We start from the raw sequence: 23,989 nt of genomic DNA, 5'->3' as shown, positions 1-23,989 counted from the left end.
TGCAGCTCTAGGGTATAATACAGGATGTAACTCAGGATCAGTAATGTAATGTATGTACACAGTGACTGTACCAGCAGAATAGTGAGTGCAGCTCTGGAGTATAATACAGGATGTAACTCAGGATCAGTACAGGATAAGTAATATAATGTAGGTACAGTGACTGCACCAGCAGAATAGTGAGTGCAGCTCTGGGGGTATAATACAGGATGTAACTCAGGATCAGTACAGGATAAGTAATGTAATGTAGGTACAGTGACTGCACCAGCAGAATAGTGAGTGCAGCTCTGGAGTATAATACAGGATGTAACTCAGGATCAGTAATGTAATTTATGTACACAGTGACTGCACCAGCAGAATAGTGAGTGCAGCTCTGGAGTATAAAACAGGATGTAACTAAGGATCTCAGTAATGTATGTACACAGTGACTGCACCAGCAGAATAGTGAGTGCAGCTCTGGGGTATAATACAGGATGTAACTCAGGATGAGTAATGTAATGTATGTACACAGTGACTGCACCAGCAGAATAGTGAGTGCAGCTCTGGGGTATAATACAGGATGTATCTCAGGATCAGTAATGTAATGTATGTACACAGTGACTGCACCAGCAGAATAGTGAGTGCAGCTCTGGAGTATAATACAGGATGTAACTCAGGATCAGTAATGTAATGTATGTACACAGTGACTGCACAAGCAGAATAGTGAGTGCAGCTCTGGGGTATAATACAGGATGTAACGCAGGATCATTACAGGATCAGTAATGTAATGTATGCACACAAGTGGCTCCACTCGCAGAATAGTGAGTGCAGCACAGAGGTATACAGGATGTAACTCAGGATCAATAATGTAATGTAGGTTCAGTGACTGCACCAGCAGAATAGTGAGTGCAGCTCTGGAGTATAATACAGGATGTAACTCAGGATCAGTACAGGATCAGTAATGTAATGTATGCACACAAGTGACTCCACCCCCAGAATAGTGAGTGCAGCACTGAGGTATACAGGATGTAACTCAGGATCAATAATGTAATGTAGGTTCAGTGACTGCACCAGCAGAATAGTGAGTGCAGCTCTGGAGTATAATACAGAATGTATCTCAAGATCAGTTATGTAATGTACAGTATATACTGTACTACTGAGGTTGCCCCTGTCCTGGATGCCAGTCTTGCTGTTGAGGCCCCGAGGGATGATGAGTTGGATGAGGAGGTCAGGAGGATTCACAGGGAGGAAAGCACCACTGCCTCTGAATCCTCCCATTATGAAAGTATGGATGAGGATAATAGGCAGTGGCTAGAGGACAAGTGTAAGCTCGGCACCAAAAAGAAGAGAAAGAAGGGAGATAAAACTTCTCCGGCTCTGACCAAGGTACTTAAGGAAGGAAAAACTAACTCCCCTCTGGTTGGTCTTTCTAACCGGTTCCAAGCCCTTGAGAACATCTCATCCTCTGAGGAGGAAGCTGAGGGTGAGGTTCCACTTCGGTGGGGCTTACAGGGGGTGTCAAGTCTCCTTCATCTGGGGATGTAAGGTGCTGGGAGGGAAGGTCTGGCCCAGAGTCCAGAGACGAGGACAATAAAAAGAAAAAACACCTGGGAATGTACACCTCGGTGTTGTTAAAGGGAGGAAGGATTCCTCCTCTGAGGCAGAAGATAAGGGGAGTGGGAAGAAGAAAGCTATCTTACTCAATCACCAATGATTGACGTCACTCCATTGACGCTGGCATCCATTAATGTCGCCAGCATAAAGTCAAATACAGCCAGATTTGCGGCATTTCATTTTCTCACCCGGGTTGAAGCTGACATTTTCTTTTTTTGCAAGAGACGAGGCTGCCAAACATGCAGTTGTGTTTAAAGCTAAGAGGGAGTGAAGACTCGGGCTCTCCTACTGGTCTCCTGTGGACGAGCCATATATAGCGGAGTGGCGGTCCTTTTTACCGCAGCAGTGGAATGTCATGGCTTTTTGAGTTAGAAATGGGGAGGTGCCTGATCATAGATGTCCTCATGAAAGGACAAGAGCTCTGGCTCATTAACATCTATGGTCTCTAATCTAAGAGGGACCGGAAGTGTCTCTTTATGAAGATCAAGCCCTACCTTTTTACAACTCGGCAGGTTGTCTTTGGCGGGAACTTCAATACTGTCACGAGGCCCCGAGATAGAGGAGGTTCCAGAGACAAGCTGACTTATGATAGTGTCGCCCTTAATAGTATAGCTAGTGAGGCTCGCCTGGTGGATGTCCACATTCGGCACACCCCAGGCCACGAGGGGTTCACCTATCATAGAGGTAACTGTAGGTCCAGAATAGATAGGTTTTATTTAAAGGAGGAAGCTGTTTAATTTTGCTTTCTCTGAACGTTAGAGACCCTCTGGATGGGAAGAGGCTTTTGGAGGCTCAATTCATCCCTCTTGGAAGAAGTGGAGATAAGACAGTCCTTTGAGAATTTTCTTCAGAGCCAGGTACCCTTACTGGATCTTTGTAGTAGTAAGTCAGAGTGGTGGGACATGTTCAAGTAAAGGGTGGCGAGATTCTTCCGCCAGCTCTCGAGCCTCAGGAGTCTTAGTCGGTACTGCCTGTATCAGGGTCTGAGGAGGAAACTCGAGCATCTTGTCTCAATTGGAGGTAGCCGCTAGGAGATCTCCAGAGTGAAATCTTTGCTTATGATGTGTCAGTACGATAGACACGCATCTTTGGTTTTTGAGAGGGATTACGGGAAGTACCGCTTGCCTGACCATTACAGAAACTGGAAGATGTCGGTGAATAGAAAAGTACTGTAGTTACAGGATTGGTCGACACTACGGGGTCCCTGAGGCGATCCAGGTCAGGGATCCTCTTGGAGATGAGGGATCATGATTGGGATGAGATGTCGGCTTTCCTGGCTGAAGCCATCCCCAAACCAGGGGCAGACCCTTCTCTTGACGTTTTGACAGAGATAATCAGGGAAGAGGAAGTTAATTTGGCGATTGAAAGTCTTGCCCCCAAAAATCACCTGGTCCAGATGGCTTAACATCTGAATTCTACAAGACCTTTAACGACGCTTTGGTTCCCCTCTTGACTGAGGTATTCAAAGAGTGACTTTCCTCTGGCACTCTGCCAAAGTCAATGAGGAGGTCTGCCCTGATCATCTTGTCAAAGGGTAAGGACCCATCTTGCATTGAGAATTGGTGTCCCATAGCGCTTCTCAATGCAGACAGCAAGGTTCTAGCAAAGGTGCTGTTTAATCGGTTGGTGAAATTTGCACCGCGACTCGTTTCAGAAGCCCAGCATTGCTGTGTTCAGGCTCGGTCTGGCGGGGTACCGGGTAAATGCCCGGTGGGCCCCGAGGGTCGCTGGGGCCCTTTAAAAATGCTGCCCCTTTAAATGAGGTGGCCCTTTAAAAGCGCATCCCATGATTTGCAGCCGGGACGTTCGTGCACATACCATAGCGCGGCGCCGCGCGTACCCCGCTCTTCGGTGGCAGCACAGGAGTCCTGGCTGCAGGGCGCCCTGTGCCACACTCCGGGCCCGCGGCTTCTCCCATCTACACACGTGTTATGCGCAGGCCGTGTGCTGCTCCTCCACTGCCGGAGATTGTGCCTCTGCCGCTCTCACCACTGCCCGTACAGCTGCTCCTCTCATGGACGGGCCGGGGAGAGTCTCCAGAAAGCCACAGCCACTGCTCCCTTCTGTACACACAGCAGAGAGCCACCAGGCATCGGTGCGGGGATAGATCGACATTGTGGGTGCAGGCGATCTCAGGCTGGCAATGAAGTGCCATACTATCAGTATAAGGTGTGGCAGAGGTCAGTAGTGAGGTCAGTAGAGGTCAGTAGTGACCATGCGCCATATACCTCAGCAGGTTTCTTGGGGCCCCACGGTGGTACGGAGAGGAGCCGTGTGTGTACGACGTGTACGGAGAGGAGCCATGTGTGTACGAGGTGTACGGAGCGGAGCCGTGTGTGTACGAGGTGTACGGAGCAGAGCCGCATGTGTATGAGGTGGACAGAGAGGAGCCGCGTGTGTATGGAGAGGAGCCGCGTGTGTACGAGGTGGACAGAGAGGAGCTGCGTGTGTACTGAGTGGAGCTGTGTGTGTACGAGGTGTATGGAGCAGAGCCGTGTGTGTACGGAGCGGAGCCACGTGTGTACAGAGCGAAGCCGCACGTGTGTGAAGTGTATGGAGTGGAACTGCGCGTGTACAAGGTGTACGGAGCGGAGATGTGCATGTATTTTGGCATGGAGGGGCCCCATTTGAAGGTTTGCATCGGGGCCCATAACTTTGTAGTTACGCCACTGCATGTGGGGCTGTGCTGTATACCATGGCGCTGTGCTGTATACCATGTGGCGCTGTACTGTATACCATGTGGGGCTGTGCTGTATACCAATGGGGGACTGTGCTGTATACCCTGTGGTGCTATGCTGTATACCATGTGGGGTTGTGCTATATACCATGGTGCTGTGCTATATACCATGTGGGGCTGTGCTATATACTATGTGGCAGTGTTATATACCATGTGGGTACATTATACATTATATTCTATGGGGGAGGCTGTGTTATGTAATATGGGGGGCTACATTATATTCTATGGGGAGGTGGGCTGTATTATCTTTATTATATTCTCTGGGAGGTGATCACATCATACTCTATGAAGGGGCTACATTATACTATATGAGGAGGCTACATTGTATTCTATGAGGGGCTGCATTATATTTTATGGGGGGCTAGATTATATTGTATGGGGTTTTATTATACTTTATGAGGGGGCTACATTATATTCTATTGGGGCTGCATTATACTATATGAGGAGCGCTACATTGTATTCTATGGAGGGGCTACATTTTACTATATAAAGGACTGCCATATATTCTATGGAGGTGCTGCATTATACTATATGAGGGGGGCTGCATTATATTCTATGGGGGGTTACATTATATTCTGTGAGGTGGCTACATTATGCTCTAAAGGGTGGCTGCATTATACTATAAGAGGGGGGCTGCATTATATTCTATGGAGGTTACATTATATTGTATGGCGGGGCTGCATTATACTCTGTGGGGTGGCTGCATTGTGCTCTATGGAGTGGCTGCATTATACTATATGTGGGCTGCATTATACAGTATCGAGGACTATGGGGAATACATTATACTATATGAACTAAGGGAAGCATTATACTATGGGAAGTGAATTGTACTACATGGATGACTGGTGGTGTATTATACTATATGGAGCACTATGAGGAGTGTATTATACTATATGGAGGACTGAGCAGTGTATTTTAATATATGGAGGAGTGTATTATATTATATGGAGGACTGAGTGTATTTTAATATATGGAGGGCTATGAGGAGTGTATTATACTATATGGAGGACTATGGGGAGTGTATTATACTATATGTAGGACTGAGGAGTGTATTATAATATATGGAGAACTATGGGGCACATTATATTATATGGAGGACTATGGGGTGTAAACTTTAGATGTGGTGCTGATAACATGTTACTGTATGGGGACAGATTGATCCATTAGTGATTGTTCTGTCCCCATCATTCTTTCTCAGATGGTGGAAAGAGGCCGGGAAACAAGTGTTGAACGACTTCAATATTGTTGATCGCACACATTTAGCATCCTGAACTCAGCGCATGTAAATGCAATCGAAATACTTCTGTGTGATATGCAATATGTTAGCATTTGGGGCCCCATTTTTGCCTCCTATATAAGATACACCACACTCTCATATGGCCTAATATGTCTTATGAGGCCTGTATACCCACCATACAGACCGCACTATCATCCTCCTATATGCCCTACATAGGCAGAGAGTACGGTTTGTACAGTATCTAAGAGGGCGACAGTCTGTATGTCTCATAGGAGGCCGACACTTTGTATGTCTTATAGGAGGCCTAATAGGAGGCCGACAGCCTGTATGTCATATACAAGGCCAATATGCCATACATACCGCAATATCAGCATCCTATATACTGTACATACCACACTCTCAACCTCTTATAGAAAGTATCTGTTATAGGAGGCTGAGAGTGCGGTTTGTACGATATATAGGAGGCTGAGAGTGTGGTCTGTACGATATATAGGAGGCTGAGAGTGTGATCTGTACAATATATGGGAGGCTGAGAGTGTGGTCTGTACGATATATAGTAGGCTGAGAGTGCGATCTGTACAATTTATAGGAGGTTGAGAGCGTTCTCTTTTGCACACTGTACAGCTTGATAAAAGGCACACGTTTTAGTGGGAGAGGCCAAAAAATGTACACGTAATAAAACCGTTTATGGTAGCCATAGGGTGGGCCCCTAGAGTCAATTCCCCTCGTGGGCCCCAGTCTGACCCTGGCTGTGTTCCAGTCCGCAGCACATTTAGTGCTGTGCTCCGTGTCCGAAAGGCAGTGGAGCAGGGTAGAGCTGGTCACTGGAAGGGGTACATGCTGTCACTGGACCATGCAAAAGTGTTTGATCGGGTTAATCACGCGTACCTCTGGTTTGTCCTTTTGAGATTTGGCCTACCAGGGGGGTTTGTTGATTGGCTTAAGACCTTGTATGGTGGGACAGAGAGTTTCGTGCTTGTGAATGGTTGGATTGGCAGCTCTTTTGAGGTTGGATCTGGTGATCACCAGGGTTGTCCCCTGAGCCCGCTCCTGTACGTGTTTGCGATTGACCCACTTCTTGGGGGGTGGAGCGTGGACCGTTGGCACCGGAAGCCACTCTGAGGGTGGTGGCGTATACCAATGATGTCACTGTTTGTTTCCTTTCACAAGGAGGCAGGGTGGCTGATGTCAGAGGTAGATCGCTACTCTGAGGCATCCAGGTCCAAGATCAAACAGTATAAGTGTGAAAGTCTTTGGCTGGGAAGAGGAGATACTGGTTTTGATCTCCCAGACACCCTTCCAGGACCCAAAGTCTCTGCAAAAGTCCTTGGCATCGAATTTGGCCAGGGGATTACCCCAAACAAAATTGGGACAGCAGGCTAGAGATCGCCACTCAGAAGGTGGACCAATGGAAGGGTTGGTCTTTGACCCTAAGGGAAAGGGTAAGCCTGATCAAAACTTACCTGCTCCCTTTACTGATTTATCTGGGCAGTGTGTGCATCTTGCCGGAGTCTCTCTGGACTCGGGTCTACAGTTTGTTCTTCCATCTGTTATGGGGGAATAGACTGAACCTGGTCAAGAGGGAGGTTACTTACCGTACAAGGAGACTAGGAGGGTTGGGTATGGTGTACCCTGTGGTATTCCTTGTGGATACCTTCATTAAGATCAATATTGCAAACCTCTGGAAAGAGAGGACTCCTCCGTGAGTATTCTCCTGTAAGGGATAGTTTCAGTTTTTTTTCCAGGAAAGGGAGACAGGAGGGAAAGTGAAGGATCTTCACACGCTGCATGGACATTTTCTGGCTTATGCTACCTTGGTTCTGAAGGTAATTCGCTGGTGGGGTCTGGGAAGCTGGGAGATCAGGACTTTGCCAAGGAAACTACTTGACAGTAGGGTTCTGTTGACCCATTTCCAGAGGCCTCTGGCACTCAGGGATTGCCCAAGTTGGGATCTTGGGGTAGGTTTGCATCTTTTGAACTAAGGATCCCCTCAAAGTTTTGGGACTTGGCTTGGCACTGTTTCCATGGGAAACTGTGTGAGGGACAATGTGAAGTGTAGGAGGTATGAGGACAGGAATTGTCCTCGGGAGCATTGTGGTACCGTGCCGGAAACCATGGACCACTTCCTGCTTCATTGTCCCTTCAACACAGAGGTGTACAACAGGGTGGACGTCTCCATTGGCTGGTCTCAGCTGGCCGGTCACTCCTATGTGGATTGGGCCTATGGAGCATTCGGAGACCTTGGTGATTGGGACCGCTGCACCTTATTTCTAGTTAGCGCAGTGGTTAGGTATCACATGTGGAACGCGCGGTGCTTAGTATTGACGCAACGGAAAATCCTCCCAGTGGACGATGTGTTTAGAACCATACTCGGTGATCTGGTGAAGGTGTGCTCTCTGGAGTATGAGACTGGGCACACGTAGGGCCGCTCTTCTCTGGAGGGGCTTTTCTTTTAGTGTGCCCGAATATGGTTATCTCCTTTCTTAGTGGTGGGCTGCTGCTGACACTGTAGATTTTTGTTTTGTGTGATCGGTATACAGTGACGTAAGGCTGCAGGTACCAAACGTGGGCTTTGTTTGCAGTTATTGTAGTGTTTGTTTCAGTATATATTGTATACAGGGATATAGATTTGGGTGTAGGTATTAGGTTGGGTGGTGGGAAAAGGGGGGAGGTGGGTTTATCTTGTGGGACTATGGGACACTGGGGTGTTTGGGGAAACACTGGCACTGCCTGATCTGGCCTATGGACGTTGGACATTGACTGAGGCATGAGACGCAGGACCAGCTCTCAGGTCAGTGCGGGGGGTTGGGAATAGTGGGCTTGAGCGTGGTGGTTAGTTTAGTCTTGTTTATATTTGTATAGTTAGTCATTATTTTACTTAAAATTAAAAAAAAAAGAAAAAAGTATGTATATAGTTTTTGTTTGCTATTGTTTGTTTTATTTGTTATTAGTTTGTTGGTGACCGGACCAGAAGGTGTAAGTACTTAATATTAGTTATTATTCTGTATATATGTGTAATATGTGTGAGCGGAGAGAATGAGCGGCTGGACCAGTGTTCAGTATACGGATTATTTTTCTGGCTGATATTTTTTTTTGTTTGTTATTATTATTATTGTTATGTTTTTCATTTTTATTATTATTATTTATTATTTATATAGCACCATCGATTCCAGAGGGGAGAGAGGACCCTGCCCTTTCGGGCTTACATGCTACAGGATGGTGGGGAAGGAGACAGTAGGGTGGTGGGTTGCAGCAGTTCCGGTGTTGGTTGAGGTGATATCACCGGTAGTGGTGAGAGAGAAAGAGGTAGCGGATTCATTGCAGGCTGTAGGCTTTCTTGAAGAGGTGGGTTTTCAGGTTCCGTCTGAAGGATCCAAATGTGGTTGATAGTCGGACTTGTTGGGGCAAAGAAATCCAGAGAATAGGGGCTATTCGGGAGAAGTCTTGGAGGCGGTTGGGTGAGGAGCCAATAAGTGTGGAGGAGAGAAGGAGGTCTTGGGAGGACCGGAGATTACGTGAGGGAAGGTATCGGGAGATTAGTTCAGAGATATATGGGGGAGACAGGTTATAGATGGCCTTGTAGGTCAGAATTAGTAATTTGAACTGGATACGCTGAGGGAATGGGAGCCAGTGAAGAGATTTGCAGAGGGGAGAAGCGGAGGAGTAGCGAGGAGAGAGATGAATTAGTCGGGCGGCAGAGTTAAGGATGGACTGGAGAGGTGCGAGGGTGTTAGCAGGGAGACCACAGAAAAGGATGTTGCAGTAGTCGAGGCGGGAGATGATGAGGGCATGCACAAGCATTTTATTAGATTGAGGGTTGAGGAAAGGACGGATTCTGGAAATATTTTTGAGCTGGAGGCGACAGGAGGTAGAAAGAGCTTGGATGTGCGGTTTGAAGGACAGGGCAGAGTCAAAGGTTACTCCGAGGCAGCGGACTTCTGGTACGGGGGAAAGTGTGATATCATTAATTGTTATAGCTAGGTCGGGTAAGGAAGATCTGTGAGATGGAGGAAAGATGATGAGTTCAGATTTGTCTACATTGAGTTTGAGGAAGCGAGAGGAGAAGGAGGATATGGCTGATAGACACTCTGGGATTCTGGACAGCAGAGAGGTGACGTCTGGGCCAGAGAGGTAGATCTGAGTGTCATCAGCATAAAGGTGGTAGTGGAATCCGTGGGACTTTATGAGTTGCCCCAGACCAAGTGTATAGATTGAGAAGAGTAGGGGTCCTAAAACAGAGCCTTGGGGGACTCCAACAGAGAGAGGGTGGGATGAGGAGGTGGTGTGGGAGTGGGAGAAGCTGAATGTGCGGTTGGAAAGGTATGAGGAGATCCAGGATAGGGCAAGGCCTTTGATGCCAAAGGAGGAAAGGATCTGTAGTAGGAGGCAGTGGTCAACTGTGTCAAATGCAGAGGACAGGTCTAGAAGCAGGAGTATAGAGTATTGTCCATTTGATTTGGCTGTAAGTAGGTCGTTAGAACAGTAATTTTGGTCAGGGCTGTCTCAGTGGAGTGATGGGGGCGGAAATTAGATTGTAGATTGTCAAAGAGCAAGTTAGATGATAGGCGGGAGGAAAGTTCAGCGTGGACGTGCTGTTCCAGGAGTTCGGAAGCAAATGGAAGCAATGATATTGGGCGATAGCTGGACATAGCAGTTGGCTCGAGGGTTGGCTTTTTATGGATAGGCGTGATTGTGGCATGCTTGAAAGCAGAAGGGAAGGTACCAGACGTTAGTGATAGGTTGAAGAGGTGGGTTAGGGATGGGATAAGTGTGGTGGTGAGGTTGGAGAGGAGGTGGGATGGGGTCGAGTGCACAGGTTGTGAGGTGAGATTTGGAGAAGAGACGATTAAGCTCCCCTTCAGTGATGTTGGTGAGTGAGGTTATGGGGTTTGGGCATTGGTCTGGTATACAAAGGGGTTGTGGTGGTTGAGTGATGAAGACTTGCCTTGTTTGGTCAATCTTGTTTTTGAAGTGTGTGGCAAAGTCCTCTGCAGAGATGAGTAAGGTTGGAGGAGGCAGTGGTGGGCAGAGGAGGGAGTTAAAAGTTTTGAATAACTGTTTTGGGTTGTAAGATAGGGAAGATACGAGGGTTGTGAAGTAGGCCTGTTTAGCAGTGGTGAGGGCAGATTTGAAATCGAGTGTTACCTGTTTGAATGTGGTGAAGTCATCTTGCGAATTTGTTTTCTTCCAGCGCCGCTCTGCAATCCTTGACACTTGCCGGAGCTTTTTAGTGGTGTTATTGTGCCAGGGTTGTCTGTTGATGCGTCGCATTCTGCCATGAACGAGAGGGGCAACCGCGTTAATAACTGATGCGAGTGTGGCATTGTAGAAAGCAGTGGCACCGTCTGTGTCATGGAGTGAGGATATGGATGCCAGTGGTAGAATAGAGTCAGAGAGCGCGTGGGTGTCTAGGTGTGCAAGGTTTCTGCGGGGGTGTGCGTGTTGCTGGACATGGGTGCCATGTGAGGAGGACAGGGATGAGAAAGTGAGTAGATGATGGTCAGAGGGAGAGGGGAGGTGGTGAAGTTAGAAAGAGAGCAGAGACGGATGAAGACCAGGTCTAATGTGTGTCCATCTGTGTGGGTGGCTGAGGAGGACCACTGAGTAAGTCCAAAGGATGAAGTAAGGGACACGAGTTTGGAGGCTGCTGACTGAAGGGTATCAGTGGGGATGTTGAAGTCACCCATGACGATAGTGGGGGTGTCAGTTGAAAGAAAATGAAGAAGCCAGGTAGAGAATTGGTCAATGAAGGCAGTGGTCGAGCCAGGAGGTCGGTATATGACGGCCACTTGGAGGTTGGAGGGAGAGTAGATGTGGACAGCGTGGACTTCAAAAGAGGGGAAGATTAGGGAGGGAAGAGGTGGGATTGGGTTGAAGGTGCAGTTGGAAGACAGGAGAAGACCCACTCCTCCACTGTGTCTGTTGCCAGGGCGAGGAGTGTGGGCAAAGTGGAGGCCGCCGTAACACAGCGCAGCAGGGGAGGCGGTGTCAGAGGGTGTCAGCCATGTTTCTGTGAGGCCGAGGAAGGCAAGATTGTGAGAGAGAAAGTGGTCATGAATAACATGGAGCTTATTGCATATGGAGCGGGCATTCCAAAGTGCTCCCGAGAGAGGGAGCAGGGGGTTGGGTGTCAATGGCACAGGTTTTAAGTTGGAAAGATTGCTGTAGTTCTTATTAGATAGGGAGCGGTAGGAAGGGGAAGTAGTGGGGGGTGTGAGCTGTGGGGGTCCAGGATTGGGAGATATGTCGCCAGCAGTGAGGAGAAGCAGAGAAAGGGAGAGCAGATGAGAGAAGGAGAGTGGGCAGCTTGTTTTATGTTTCATTCGGACAGATTTGAGGTTGAGGAGCAGTTCAGCAGAGGAGGTCAGGTGGGGAGGACAGCGGGAAGGGGAGATGATTATTTGGTTAGAGTGACTGCACCAGCAGAATAGTGAGTGCAGCTCTGGGGTATAATACAGGATGTAACTCAGGATCAGTAATGTATGTACACAGTGACTGCACCAGCAGAATAGTGAGTGCAGCTCTGGAGTATAATACAGGATGTAATATAGAAAAAACCTCGGCACACAGTATTGCATGAATCCAATATTTATTCTTCCAGAAAACATGTATCGTTGGACCAAGATAATACAGTATTATCTTGGTCCAACGATACGTGTTTTTCTGGAAGAATAAATATTGGATTCATGCAATACTGTGTGCCGAGGTTTTTTCTATAATATGTTCTAATTTTTCCTCTGAGCACCAGACTGGAGCAGTGAGCACCCCGTCACGTTCTAATACAGGATGTAACTCAGCTCTGGAGTATAATACCTCATATAGAAAGACAGAAAGGAGCACAGGCATTATACATATTGTTACATTGCAGCTGTACTTCGCTGCAGACAAAATAAATAAAATACCATAATGTAATTTGTAAAAAAAAAACACATTCTCGGTACAAACACCCCAGAATGTAATGGGGCTCTATAATCCATAGTAGAAACACTTCACCCCCAAATGTTTAGCTGATGTGGGAAATATGGCATTACTAGGGGGCACTGAACATTTCTGGGGGGCTTTGAGCCATTCCAATGATTTTCCTTTGGTATTTGCTAGGATGCGAAAGCCTTTGTAGGAGATACAGGGGAGGACAAAACATATCTGAGGCTCTTATATCCCGTATCTTTAACCCTTTCTAGGGTTCTCTAAGCATTTCCGGGCTATTTTCCATTATTTCTTTCACTTTTTTTGTCTATTTAGCCCTATTTTACTCTTTATTATTTTTTTTATTTTCTCTTTTATGTTCATTATTTTTTTCTTCTTTGTATTTTATTGTCTGTTATTTCTATTTTCTTGTTTATTATTACCATATGTTTTAGGATTACTATTTCTTTTTCCGCCTTGTTCTATTTCTATTCTTTTTTACATTTCTATTTTTTCATTTCTATCTTATTATTATTTGTATTTTACTATGTTTTATGATCTTTTTTCTGTTTTTTTCCTTTTTTCCATTTTAATAGAATTTACATTTATTTCCAGTCATTTCTCCAGTATTTTCACATTCTGTTGTTGTATATGGTGTTTTAGCATTTTGCTAGCTATTGATTACATTTTTTATAATTTCAAGGAAAATTTGCTAAGCATTTGTGCCTTCTTTTGTCTTAAGACGGCTCCAAATTTTTCTATTCGTAGATGAAGCTCTGTCTCCACGTTGCTTTCATACTCTCCCGTCCAAATTTTTTTTTTTTTTTTCGCTATTTTTGCAATTTTTCCCAAATCTAACAGTTCTTTTGAGAGAAAACCCTCTAGCAGGTGAGCGGAGGAAACAAGGCAGGGAGACACAGCCACTGTCAGTAGTCAAGTCCCCCCATTGCCATCCAGCCCCCTTTATCTGTGAGCCAATAACCGTAGGCTCGTCCCAGCTTGCTGTGAAGTCAGAGCACAGCCCCATGTCTGTCCTGATTAGGAGATCTCCATGGACACAGTGTGAATGGGACTTACTGTCAGAGTTCACTGCAGCAGAGGGACATGCTCACTCACAGGAGGCTCTAAAGGAGGGAAGGGGCTGTCTCTTACCCAAAGGCAAAATCTGTGCCACTTTTCAAACTTCTTCCAAGCTATTCACTCGCATTGGTGTGCAAGCTGCAGCAGCATTGTCCTCTATGGGAGACAGTCAATTTCTATAGAAGCGACTAAGCCCGATCGACCAACCAGGAGTGCGTAAGTAACCATTTATGTATCCTCATCTATCATCTGATACTGTTTCATGCACAAAAAAAATAAATTTCATTGTATTTGCAAATGTGAACAATTTTGCGAAAAATTTTCTTAAATTTTTCAAAAATGCCTTCGTAATAATCAGCTCGAAATTTTTCTAAAAAATGTTTGATAGCGTTGCGAAATATATCTTTAATTTTTTATTAAAAAAAGTCTGCCCTTTTTTGTGTACTTTTTTTGCTGCTGTTGCTTTTTTCTCATGTTAATTTTTCTTTTTCTTTTTGTTCTTGTAGGCAAAGCCAATTTTTCTTTTCTCCCCTCGCGTATAAAGGTTTGTTGTAAAAGACACACATGGACATTAGTGCTGTGAGTGCATGACTAATCTCTCCCTCCCTGGAAGGAGGATCTGAAGGCACGCTCGGTCTTCCTGTTTTCTTGGAGGGATATCTGGACTCTGGACACAGCGTGGGGCAGCGTGCATCTGGATCAGAGGAGATATATACAGATATATATTTTCCTAAAGCAGCAAGGCGGCCTCTACGTACCCATATTCTCTTCCATTTGCAATTGCGCTGGGTAAACTTTGCCCACTTTTACTGGCCATCCTCTTAGCTTGGTTGTTGTTGCTGATTGTGGAGCTGTGGATCTCAGCTTTTGATACAGTATTATGGCCATGGTGGTTAATCCTTGGCAGGAAGACATCCCAGGGGTGGCAGCCTCTCAGGTGAGCAATCCACCTGGGTTGTGCAATCAAGACCCTGGGGGCACACCTCAAACCCCAAGCACACCTAAAGGAGTGGTCCCAGGTCAGGACCCCGTTCATTCAGGGGACAAAGGTGTTCCCAACGTGGACTGTATGGTGTGTGGGGACAAATCAAGTGGCAAGCACTATGGTCAGTTCACCTGCGAAGGGTGCAAGAGCTTCTTTAAGAGATCAGTCCGAAGGAACCTCACCTACACTTGTAGGGGCAATAGAGACTGTCCAATAGATCAGCATCATAGGAACCAATGCCAATACTGCCGGCTAAAGAAGTGCCTAAAAGTTGGCATGAGGAGAGAAGGTGAGTCCTGGCATGGATTGAATGGGGTCATATTGGTCTTGTTTTAGTACCTTGTGGTGGGTTCTGACGTTCCCTTTTTGCAGACACCCTAAATTGGTCCCACATTTTTTTTAAATTTTTATTGTCTTTTTTGTACTTTACTAATTGTTCATAGAAAACTAAAGACAAAAAAGATACAATTGCCTAGAAATTAAGAAAAAGAGTAAAAATAAATACATAAAATGGAAGTAAATCAAATGTCAAAGTATTTAAAATATAGCAAAAGATACCAAGCCGCGACTTTCACGACAATTTACTGTATCGATTAATTAATGGCATTTAAAAGGGCAATCCGGACGACCTAAATGAGTGCGCCGACCGCCTTAAAAAGTAAAAAATAAATGATTTCCCAAGTCACATGGAAAACTAGTAGACAGAGAAACATATATGTTAGTTTTTGGTAGATAATGTAGATTTAATAACTAAACATTTTAATAAACTTGTAGAATTTGAAAATTGAAATTGGATGTAAGGCCAGACTGCAACTAATGGAAATATAATGTGATGTTACAATGAGACTTAAATAAATAAAAAATATATATTTTTTATTATTATTATTATATACATGGTATATACAAGTAAATATTTACTATTTTTATTTATTTATTATTTACGTATTTATGTATATATAAACATGTGTGTGTGTGTGTATATATGTGTGTGTGTGTGTATGTGTGTATATATATATATATATATATATACACACACCCACACACTATTTTCTATGCAGGCATAATATATAATTATTAGGCCGTTACTGTGATTAAAAATATGTCTACATCCTATTAATATGTTCTGGCTAAAATGTCTTTCCCATCTGTCCAGATTCATTCCCAGTGTTGTGATTCCACTAATTGAGGAAAGCTACAAATCTAGCTGTTCCTAAGTGTTGTAAAGAGAATGGGGATAATCTTACTTATGATGATGCCTTTTAATGGCTAACAAAAATAAAATAAAAGATGTTACTTAATGTTAATTGTTAGAAGGTGCGAGTGAGTATTAGCATTTGTCCCAAACATTCTGAAAAATATAATAAACTCTACGTTATGTCATTGCATCTAGTCTGCTGTGAATGTGAACTGTCAGGATTTAAAGTGGTAGTTTATGTAAAAAAAAAAAAAGGCCCCTAAGTGGAATAACCTGGACTAGCAGCATTCCTGTGCAGTTTATCAGAATTGTTATGTGTATACAGAGATAAGAATGAACATACACATACATATATATTCACACACACACTTAATACATATACACACATACATACCCCCACATAGTTATACGTGCACACTACATATACACACATACATATACACACTACATATACACACTACATATACACAGATACATACACACACATATATACATACTTACTACATATACTCACATGCAACACACACATATATATATATGCACACACTTACTACATATACACACATACATACACACATATGTATAAGCACACACACTACAAACACACACACACATATACACACATACTACATATACACACACATACATACTACACACACACATATATATATATATATATATATAAACATACTACATATACACATACCTACACAAACATATACATACACGAAACAGACACCATACACACTACACATTCATATATACACACACGACATATACACACACATACATATATATACTACATACACACACATACATATATATACTACATACACACACATATATTTATATATATATTTATATATATATATGTGTGTGTGTGTGTGTGTGTATATATATATATATATATATATATATATATACATACATATACAGACACATATACTACATATACACACATATATGTATTTTCAGTGCTGCGGAATATGTCGGCGCTATAGAAATAAAATTTATTATTATTATTAATATATTTTCACACATACTACATATACACACACATACATACAGTACACACACTACATATACTACAGATACGTACACTAAACAGATACCATACACACTACACATAGACACACACATATATATATACACACACAGACCCACATACTACATATACACACTGCACAAACACATACATACAAACATAAACACACACTAAATATATACACTAAACACATACACACACACATATATACATAAGCACACATACACTACACACAGTAGACACTACACACATGCCTACACTGCGCACACCCTGCGTTACATGCGCACACACCAGTAGCACACTACACACTGTCTTGTGTTGCAGATGCTTAGTGTCATCTCTGTAGCTGCACCACAACCAAGAGAAATAAATTGTGATTGTTATGTCATAGAAAGTGTGTATCTGCCCCATGGGAAATCTCAGCTCCCTCTGCCCATCTATTCCCCTCATTATATCTCAGCAGAGATATTTATCTTGCTATTGTCCCTAAGTAAATCTTATCATAGAAGTAACGTTGTAATAGGGTTCTGTATTGTGAATATTTGTTCTCTTTGTTACTGCGGTTATTTTTATTTTGGCTTTTGAGTACATGCTTAAATAATAGATAAATGAGTATATGTGGATAGAAAATAGGAATGGACAGGACCAAGGGAAATGCACAATGTACAGAACATAGACACATCAGATAAAAGGATATAGATATGGGGAGGATGTGAATTGTTTAGATAAAATAGCTAAATAAGTAATAGATAATATATAGATAGATGACAGATAAACAGATAGACAGATAATATGTAAATAGATAATAGATAGATAGATATGAGATAGATAATAGACAGATAATATGTAGATAAATAATAGGTAGACAATATGTAGATAGATGATAGATAGATAGATAGATAGATAGATAGATAGATGATGGATAGATAATAGATATGAGATAGATAGATAGATAGATAGATAATAGATATGGAATAGATAGATAGATAATAGATAGATAATAGATAGATAGATAGATAGATAGCTAGATGATGGATATATAGATAGAGAGATAGATAATAGATAGATAGAGAGATGATAGATAATAGATAGCTAGATAGATAATAGACAGATAATAAATAATAACTAGATAGATAATAAATAATAAATAACTAGATAGATAATAGATAGATTGATAGATGATAGATAATAGATAGATAATAAATAGATAGATAGAGGCTTGAGAAAGACTGGTCACAGCTGAAATGTTGCCACATCATATGGGCTAATAAAGTCCACTTTTTTTTCATCATTTATTAGAGTACTGCCTTCTTTTCTCTTTTTTATTTTATATGTACAATTTTTTTTTCTAGATAGATAGATAGGTGATTGATAGTAGGTTGATAGTAGATAGCTAGATGATAGATAATATATAAATAATAGATAGATAACAGATAGTTAATAGATAGATACATGATAGATAATAGATAAATGATAGCTATATGGATAATAGATAGATAATAGATAGATGATAGGTAGTGATAGATAGATAATAGATATATGGATAATAGATGATAGGTATAGATAATAGATACTGTAGATAGATAATAGATAGCTGGATGATAGATGATAGCTATATGATAGATATATGGATAATAGATAGACAGATGATAGGTATAGATAGATAATAGATAGATACAGGTACGGACTGGGGCTAAAATTCAGTCTTGGCATTTGAAATCACGCAGGCCCATGCTGTCCCCGTCACCAAGCACCAGATGGGATATATTACTAATATTACCCTGGATGGCGGAAGCAATATTTACTACAAGACCAATCTTTCTAATGATACCTGTGGCCTGCTGGGGTAAGTGACGGAGTCAGCGACTTTGTGGTCCATCACAACTCTTAACAATATGGGTGTCTTGAAAACACCGATCCTGTTAACAACATAGCAGACAAGGAGGCCCAAGATCAAACAGGCCCTTCTGGCATTTGCCAGAATTGCCAAATGGCCAGTCCAGCCCTGGATAGATAGATAATATAAAGCTTTATAGATAGATGATAGATAGATATGAGAGAGATGATATTTAGATAGATAATAGATAGACAATCGATAGATGGATAATAGATAACAGATATATTGATAGACAAGTAATATTAGGCAGTCAGTAATTCTGCAGCATCTGTGCTCTTATAGTACCTTGATCCAACATCTTCAGCTAAGATGTCCTCACTTGTTCCACAAATAGTCTGGAGTATATATATATCCGTGTTCACACTGACAGCTGTTGCAGCTACTGAATTTCCGTCCACATGAAGTATTCCAGCATTGTGCTAACGTTGGTGCTGGGACTTATGAATAAGTCATGGACGCACTAATGTAACATGTGTCCCATGTGATGTTATCTAGGAATCCCTCTCCTCTCCGGATCATACATCTCCTGTTATCCTTCCTTGAAATTTAGTCAAAAATCATTTCTACAGTTTGTCACAAAAACAACTCATTTCATTTAGCAAATAACTTCTGTGACACAGTAGTAACGTAACTTAAATAACATCAATATTTGGAAAGTCAAATCCAATCCAATTACGTTTTTAATATTATGATTAAAATTCTCTGTGAAAAACAATGGTAACAATGGGAAGAACAATGCGAATTCTAATCTCTTAATAGGATTCTGATTTCTGACTATTTTTCCCATGTAATTGTTATTACGTTCTTATAAGACACCTTTTTTCTTTAACAATTACTTTTTTATTAATTTAATTTTTTTATTTCGTTACACTTATTTTTTATTTTGGGCAGCGATCTTTTAAACAAATCACGTGGACGCCATGTAGAGTAAAAATATTCAGAGGAGTAAAGATTTTACCTTTTTTGTATTGAAGTTATAACAGGCAAATCTCATTTTATTCCTATATTTGCTTTTTTGATCAATTTTGTTTTATAATCTTTTCCAATTTTTTTTACCATTCTGCATGATGTCATAAAGAATTTCAAAAAGTTGTGACTGATTTCTAGGGGGAATTAGCTGGTATTTTTTTAACAACTAAAACTTTTTTCAGACTGTGAATATTTCAGGATTATATCTTTAATTGAAAAAAAAAAAAGAAATCCTAGATAATCTGAATTTTTCTTTTGTGTTATTTTTGACTCTTGCTAAAATGACCACTTACATCTTACCCAGTAGGGAAGTTGTTGATATAAGGAAAAATTCCCTGGGAAATTTGCCTTTTTCGTATGATCCCCCATTGCTGCTGCCAAGACAGCATCTTAAAATCTGCCCAAAATAACAGCCATTCAAAGGCAAGGACAAAACTGGGGGTGAGTTACGATTGAGAACTCTCTCCTGTGATCCAAGACGACTCATTGATGATCTGTTTACAAAATTGGGATTAGGCATCTGGTAGCAGCTCCAAACATCCACTAAAATTTCAAGTAATTGACGTATTTTGTGTCACGCTTGGTCTTTTTGATACAGGGCCAAAACTGTGTTACCAAACCAAAGAAAAATAGTAACTAAAACTCAATAAAAACTGTAAAAAACAACTAGTAACAAAAAACAACTAAGAATAAAAAAATAATAATTAAAAGAAAGAAATGAAAAATTTAACATTTTATGATTTTGTTTTAATTCAATGGTGGGCTACAAATAAAAATGGATTAAAATTTGGACTCTAAACCTATGGAAGTACTTTTTTTTAAAATAATTTAATAAATAGTTTAAGCATTGGCTTAAATTTTCTAAAGGTAGAGGTAGCAATCTCCGTAATCTGATCCTCGGTGGGAAAAAAAAGAAGAAAGAAAACGCCTCCAGTCCACAAAGGGTTAATGAGGCATGTCACCCGATCCTTACTCTAAACACCTTGCACAATGTTAGAAAGGTCAGCCCTTCACAGGACACTGGCATGTTGAGAAAGTATGTTGACTGACGTGAAAAATAGTTTGACAGTTTTGAAACTTTTTTGCAATTAATTTTTGTCGTTCCTGAAAGCCCGTGGTGAATTCTTTTCATCTTACCATGTCATAAAAAAAAGAGCAAATGTGATCAGAGGAGATAAACTCTACTAGCTGAAAGTCTTGATTTTTTGGAGACGAGCAATGTTTAATTTTGAAACAAAGACAATGACTGAATGATGGAAGATCAGTCAACGTGAATATTCTCTACATGACCCATTAAAATGACTCATCTTGAGCTGTCAGGGAGCAAAAAATATGGGTTCTCTAAAACTGTTTAGATAAGAACTTAATGTCAGCATAAATAGTCTTAAAACTTTACTATATATACATTTCCAACCAGGTGCAAAATACATTTTTGAAAATTTTTACAAATTTTTCATTTTACAATTTTTTTGTTTGTTTTCAATTTTTTTTTAACAATGTTTCCCAAATTTAAGAATGTAATAAAAATTAATTGATTAGAAATGACAACTAGGCATCAAGATGAGGTATTTTTTTTTTAGTTTTTGATGCACTTTTTTGAAGCCAAAGTCAGTTTTTTAAATTCATTTCTGGATTTGACTAAAAAAATTGCATAAAAAAAATCGTTTCTGCAAAAATTGCTGTGCATGAAAATGACCATAAAGGGGTAAAATAGAGTCTTTGTAAATAAATATGTATGTTGTTGTGGTATGTAAAGAAAGTAAGGTAGATGATTCTCCAAAATGTTACAAGAAAGCTCAACCGGAGTAGATATCAATGGAACAGGAGTTACTTAAAGCACCAGATACTCTATACTCGTTTTGACTAATTAAAAGTCAACTGAAAGATACTAAAATAAAGGACAGAACAGAATATAGCATTATACTGATATATCTCATATAAAGCCCCCTCCGGCCCACCCACCCACAATAAGCAGAAGCTTTCGGAATATGTCAACAGAAGAATGTAGCAGTAGATTTTCAGTGTAGAATCCAACAATTGTACCAAGCTTAGCCCGGCTTCTTTCTAAAGAGCTTGTCAAAGTGGCACAATAGAATCTACAGTACGTATCAAAATTCCTGAGCAGCGAGAGATGAGGAAATTGCTCTGGTACGAAAACAACAGCCAGGGAATGACTTTTTTTTTTTCTTTCGAAGATGATGTCTCAATTTAGTAGATAAAGGGCTTAATGGTGACAATTATAATGTCATTATTCGTTATCTAGGGGCTAGATTTAGAATCTGACAGTACAAAACGATTTAACATCATGGCCGGTCTCTAAATTGAGCATACAAAAATAATTATTTTTTTGCTAATTAAAAAAAATAAAAAAATTTGACCAAAGAGGTAAATGTATATGGAAGATCAACATGAGGGTGTCTGATTGAGCATAAGAGGTTCCTGATTTGTTGGGTTGGATTCAAACCTATGATCCCAGACAGCACAGATGTTGAAAGTATTGGAAAATTGGATCAGGATTGCAGCAATAAAACTAAAAATGAATGGAACAATTTTGCACACGTTAAGTTGACCATCCAAGGTGACATGATCCACCAGTATGTTCATGGTTGGTAATTCTCATTGTGGGATATTAAGTTCTCCTGATGGTTATAAGCATTCCTTAGTTCTCCCGTATTCCAAAACAATACCATCCAAGAGTACATATTTAGAAGATGACTTTAGGAGGCTCAAGCTAGACAAATCTTTGTTTTGAGATTTGGTTTAAGGTAGTCAAAAATTGTAAAATTTACTGAAAACGTTTTTAAAAATCATCAACAATATCAAAGCGTTCATTGAAATTGGGGAAAACCTTTACGAGTGCTGATTCTCGGTATAGCCAGACAATTTCTCCACTCTCAAAAAGTGACAGATGCATCGCTATATGAGGGAATGTGCTGCCCACTAAATTTTTAATGTTAGCATACAAGACGTGATCATAGTTCACTCACCGGTCACTAAAGATGAGCAAACCTGCCGGCATCCCCAACTTCTCTTTTGATTAACCAGCCTGGTGCAACATCACTTTGTGGTGTAACGCACACACAATGTTGTAAATGGTCAGCTGAGAATACCGGCAAGTATGGCTCCCATCCAAAAATATTGAATTGGCCGCTCATTCAAAGTCCTGCTAATCGATTCCTCTGGGCAGTGATCAGGAACGATTGTCCCTATGAATGATCGTACGGGCAATTATGTCTATAACCAGCACTATCTTTTGGCTCAAATGCTCTACTAACACTTGCCTCAAATGACCATCTGTTAAAATGATTTTGCAACTCGTTAGAAAGCCATTTCCATAGACATCTGCCAATTTTATCTGTCAAAAACGTCTGTTTTTGCTCTTAAACCATGGAAATTATATTTACGCTTCCTAGACTTGCTTATTTTATGAAATAACATTTATTTTTTTATTAAGCGACTATATACCCAAAGATAGTAGCCTGGTCCTGCTGGCAGGTCCATATAAGTTTGCAATAATGCGTATGACCACCTGTTTGTAAATCCATTCAATTAAATACCGATACGGCTCTTTGTAGAAATACAGATAAGCTGCCTGTAATCACAAATGATCCCAAAAGTCAATCGGTGCTCATTAATGACCGATTTTAAATAGCAATAATTGGGTTGGGAGTTCACACGTTCCTCGTTTCATTATTTTGGGCAGCATTTCCCTAATGACCCAACGTTAACTGATGTGATAAGCTGACAAATTAGCGTTTGATCATTTATTGGTTGATCTCTGGATATTCTTATATGTGGCAAATTTGCAATTGTCATCCGTATAAGCTTAGATCGTTAAAAAACACTGACGCGTTTCTGGTTTTTGTTGCACAAGAAAAGTGGGGGTTTTTTCCATTGTTGTAAGCCGATACGGATTTCATTTATGAATTTTTATCATGTATCAATAAAGAAGATTTTTATGTCCGTGGAGCTGGATCTCTTATCTTTGTGCACCGGACAGGACTGGAATTAGACATTACTGGCGAGCTGGATTTTGTTTCTTAAGAGATCAGAACACTGTAGCATGAATAGTAGCTATCTATATGGGAATACTTGACAGGAAAACATACGACCCTTAAAATCAATTTTTTCATGGAGGAGGAGTCAGGAGAGAGCTACCAGCCAAAATGGTCGGCCAAACTATCATTTGGCTGCCATCTTATCTAATGTGTTTGGGGCCCCTAAGACCAGGTTCAGGTTTACGTGGCTGTATTTAGCAGTGCATATATGGACCATAATGCCTTGAACTTACATAAGCACATGTGAGGTTGTGAGTTTGTGTCTGTAGAACCATGGTTGGTATGGGCAT

General features: G+C 41.4%; 1 protein-coding gene across 2 annotated transcripts in view; it reads left to right on the top strand.

Moving 5' to 3' along the window:
* The first annotated feature begins 13,515 nt into the window (after positions 1-13,515).
* Positions 13,516-23,989, top strand: part of LOC141082957 (nuclear receptor subfamily 2 group F member 5-like) — a 32,186-nt gene continuing 21,712 nt past the window's right edge. For both annotated transcript variants that reach the window (XM_073567043.1, XM_073567042.1), the window contains exons 1-2: positions 13,516-13,766; positions 14,057-14,824. In XM_073567043.1, the coding sequence (XP_073423144.1) occupies positions 14,431-14,824 (394 nt within the window). In that variant the 5' untranslated portion in view covers positions 13,516-13,766; positions 14,057-14,430. The remainder of the gene's footprint in view (positions 13,767-14,056; positions 14,825-23,989) is intronic.

This window comes from Dendrobates tinctorius, unplaced genomic scaffold, assembly GCF_039654945.1.
Source record: "Dendrobates tinctorius isolate UK_male_01 unplaced genomic scaffold, ASM3965494v1 ptg000019l, whole genome shotgun sequence".
Lineage (NCBI taxonomy): Eukaryota > Metazoa > Chordata > Amphibia > Anura > Dendrobatidae > Dendrobates > Dendrobates tinctorius.
The sequence above is the reverse complement of the archived record's forward strand: the minus strand, read 5'-3'. Positions and strand labels throughout refer to the sequence as shown.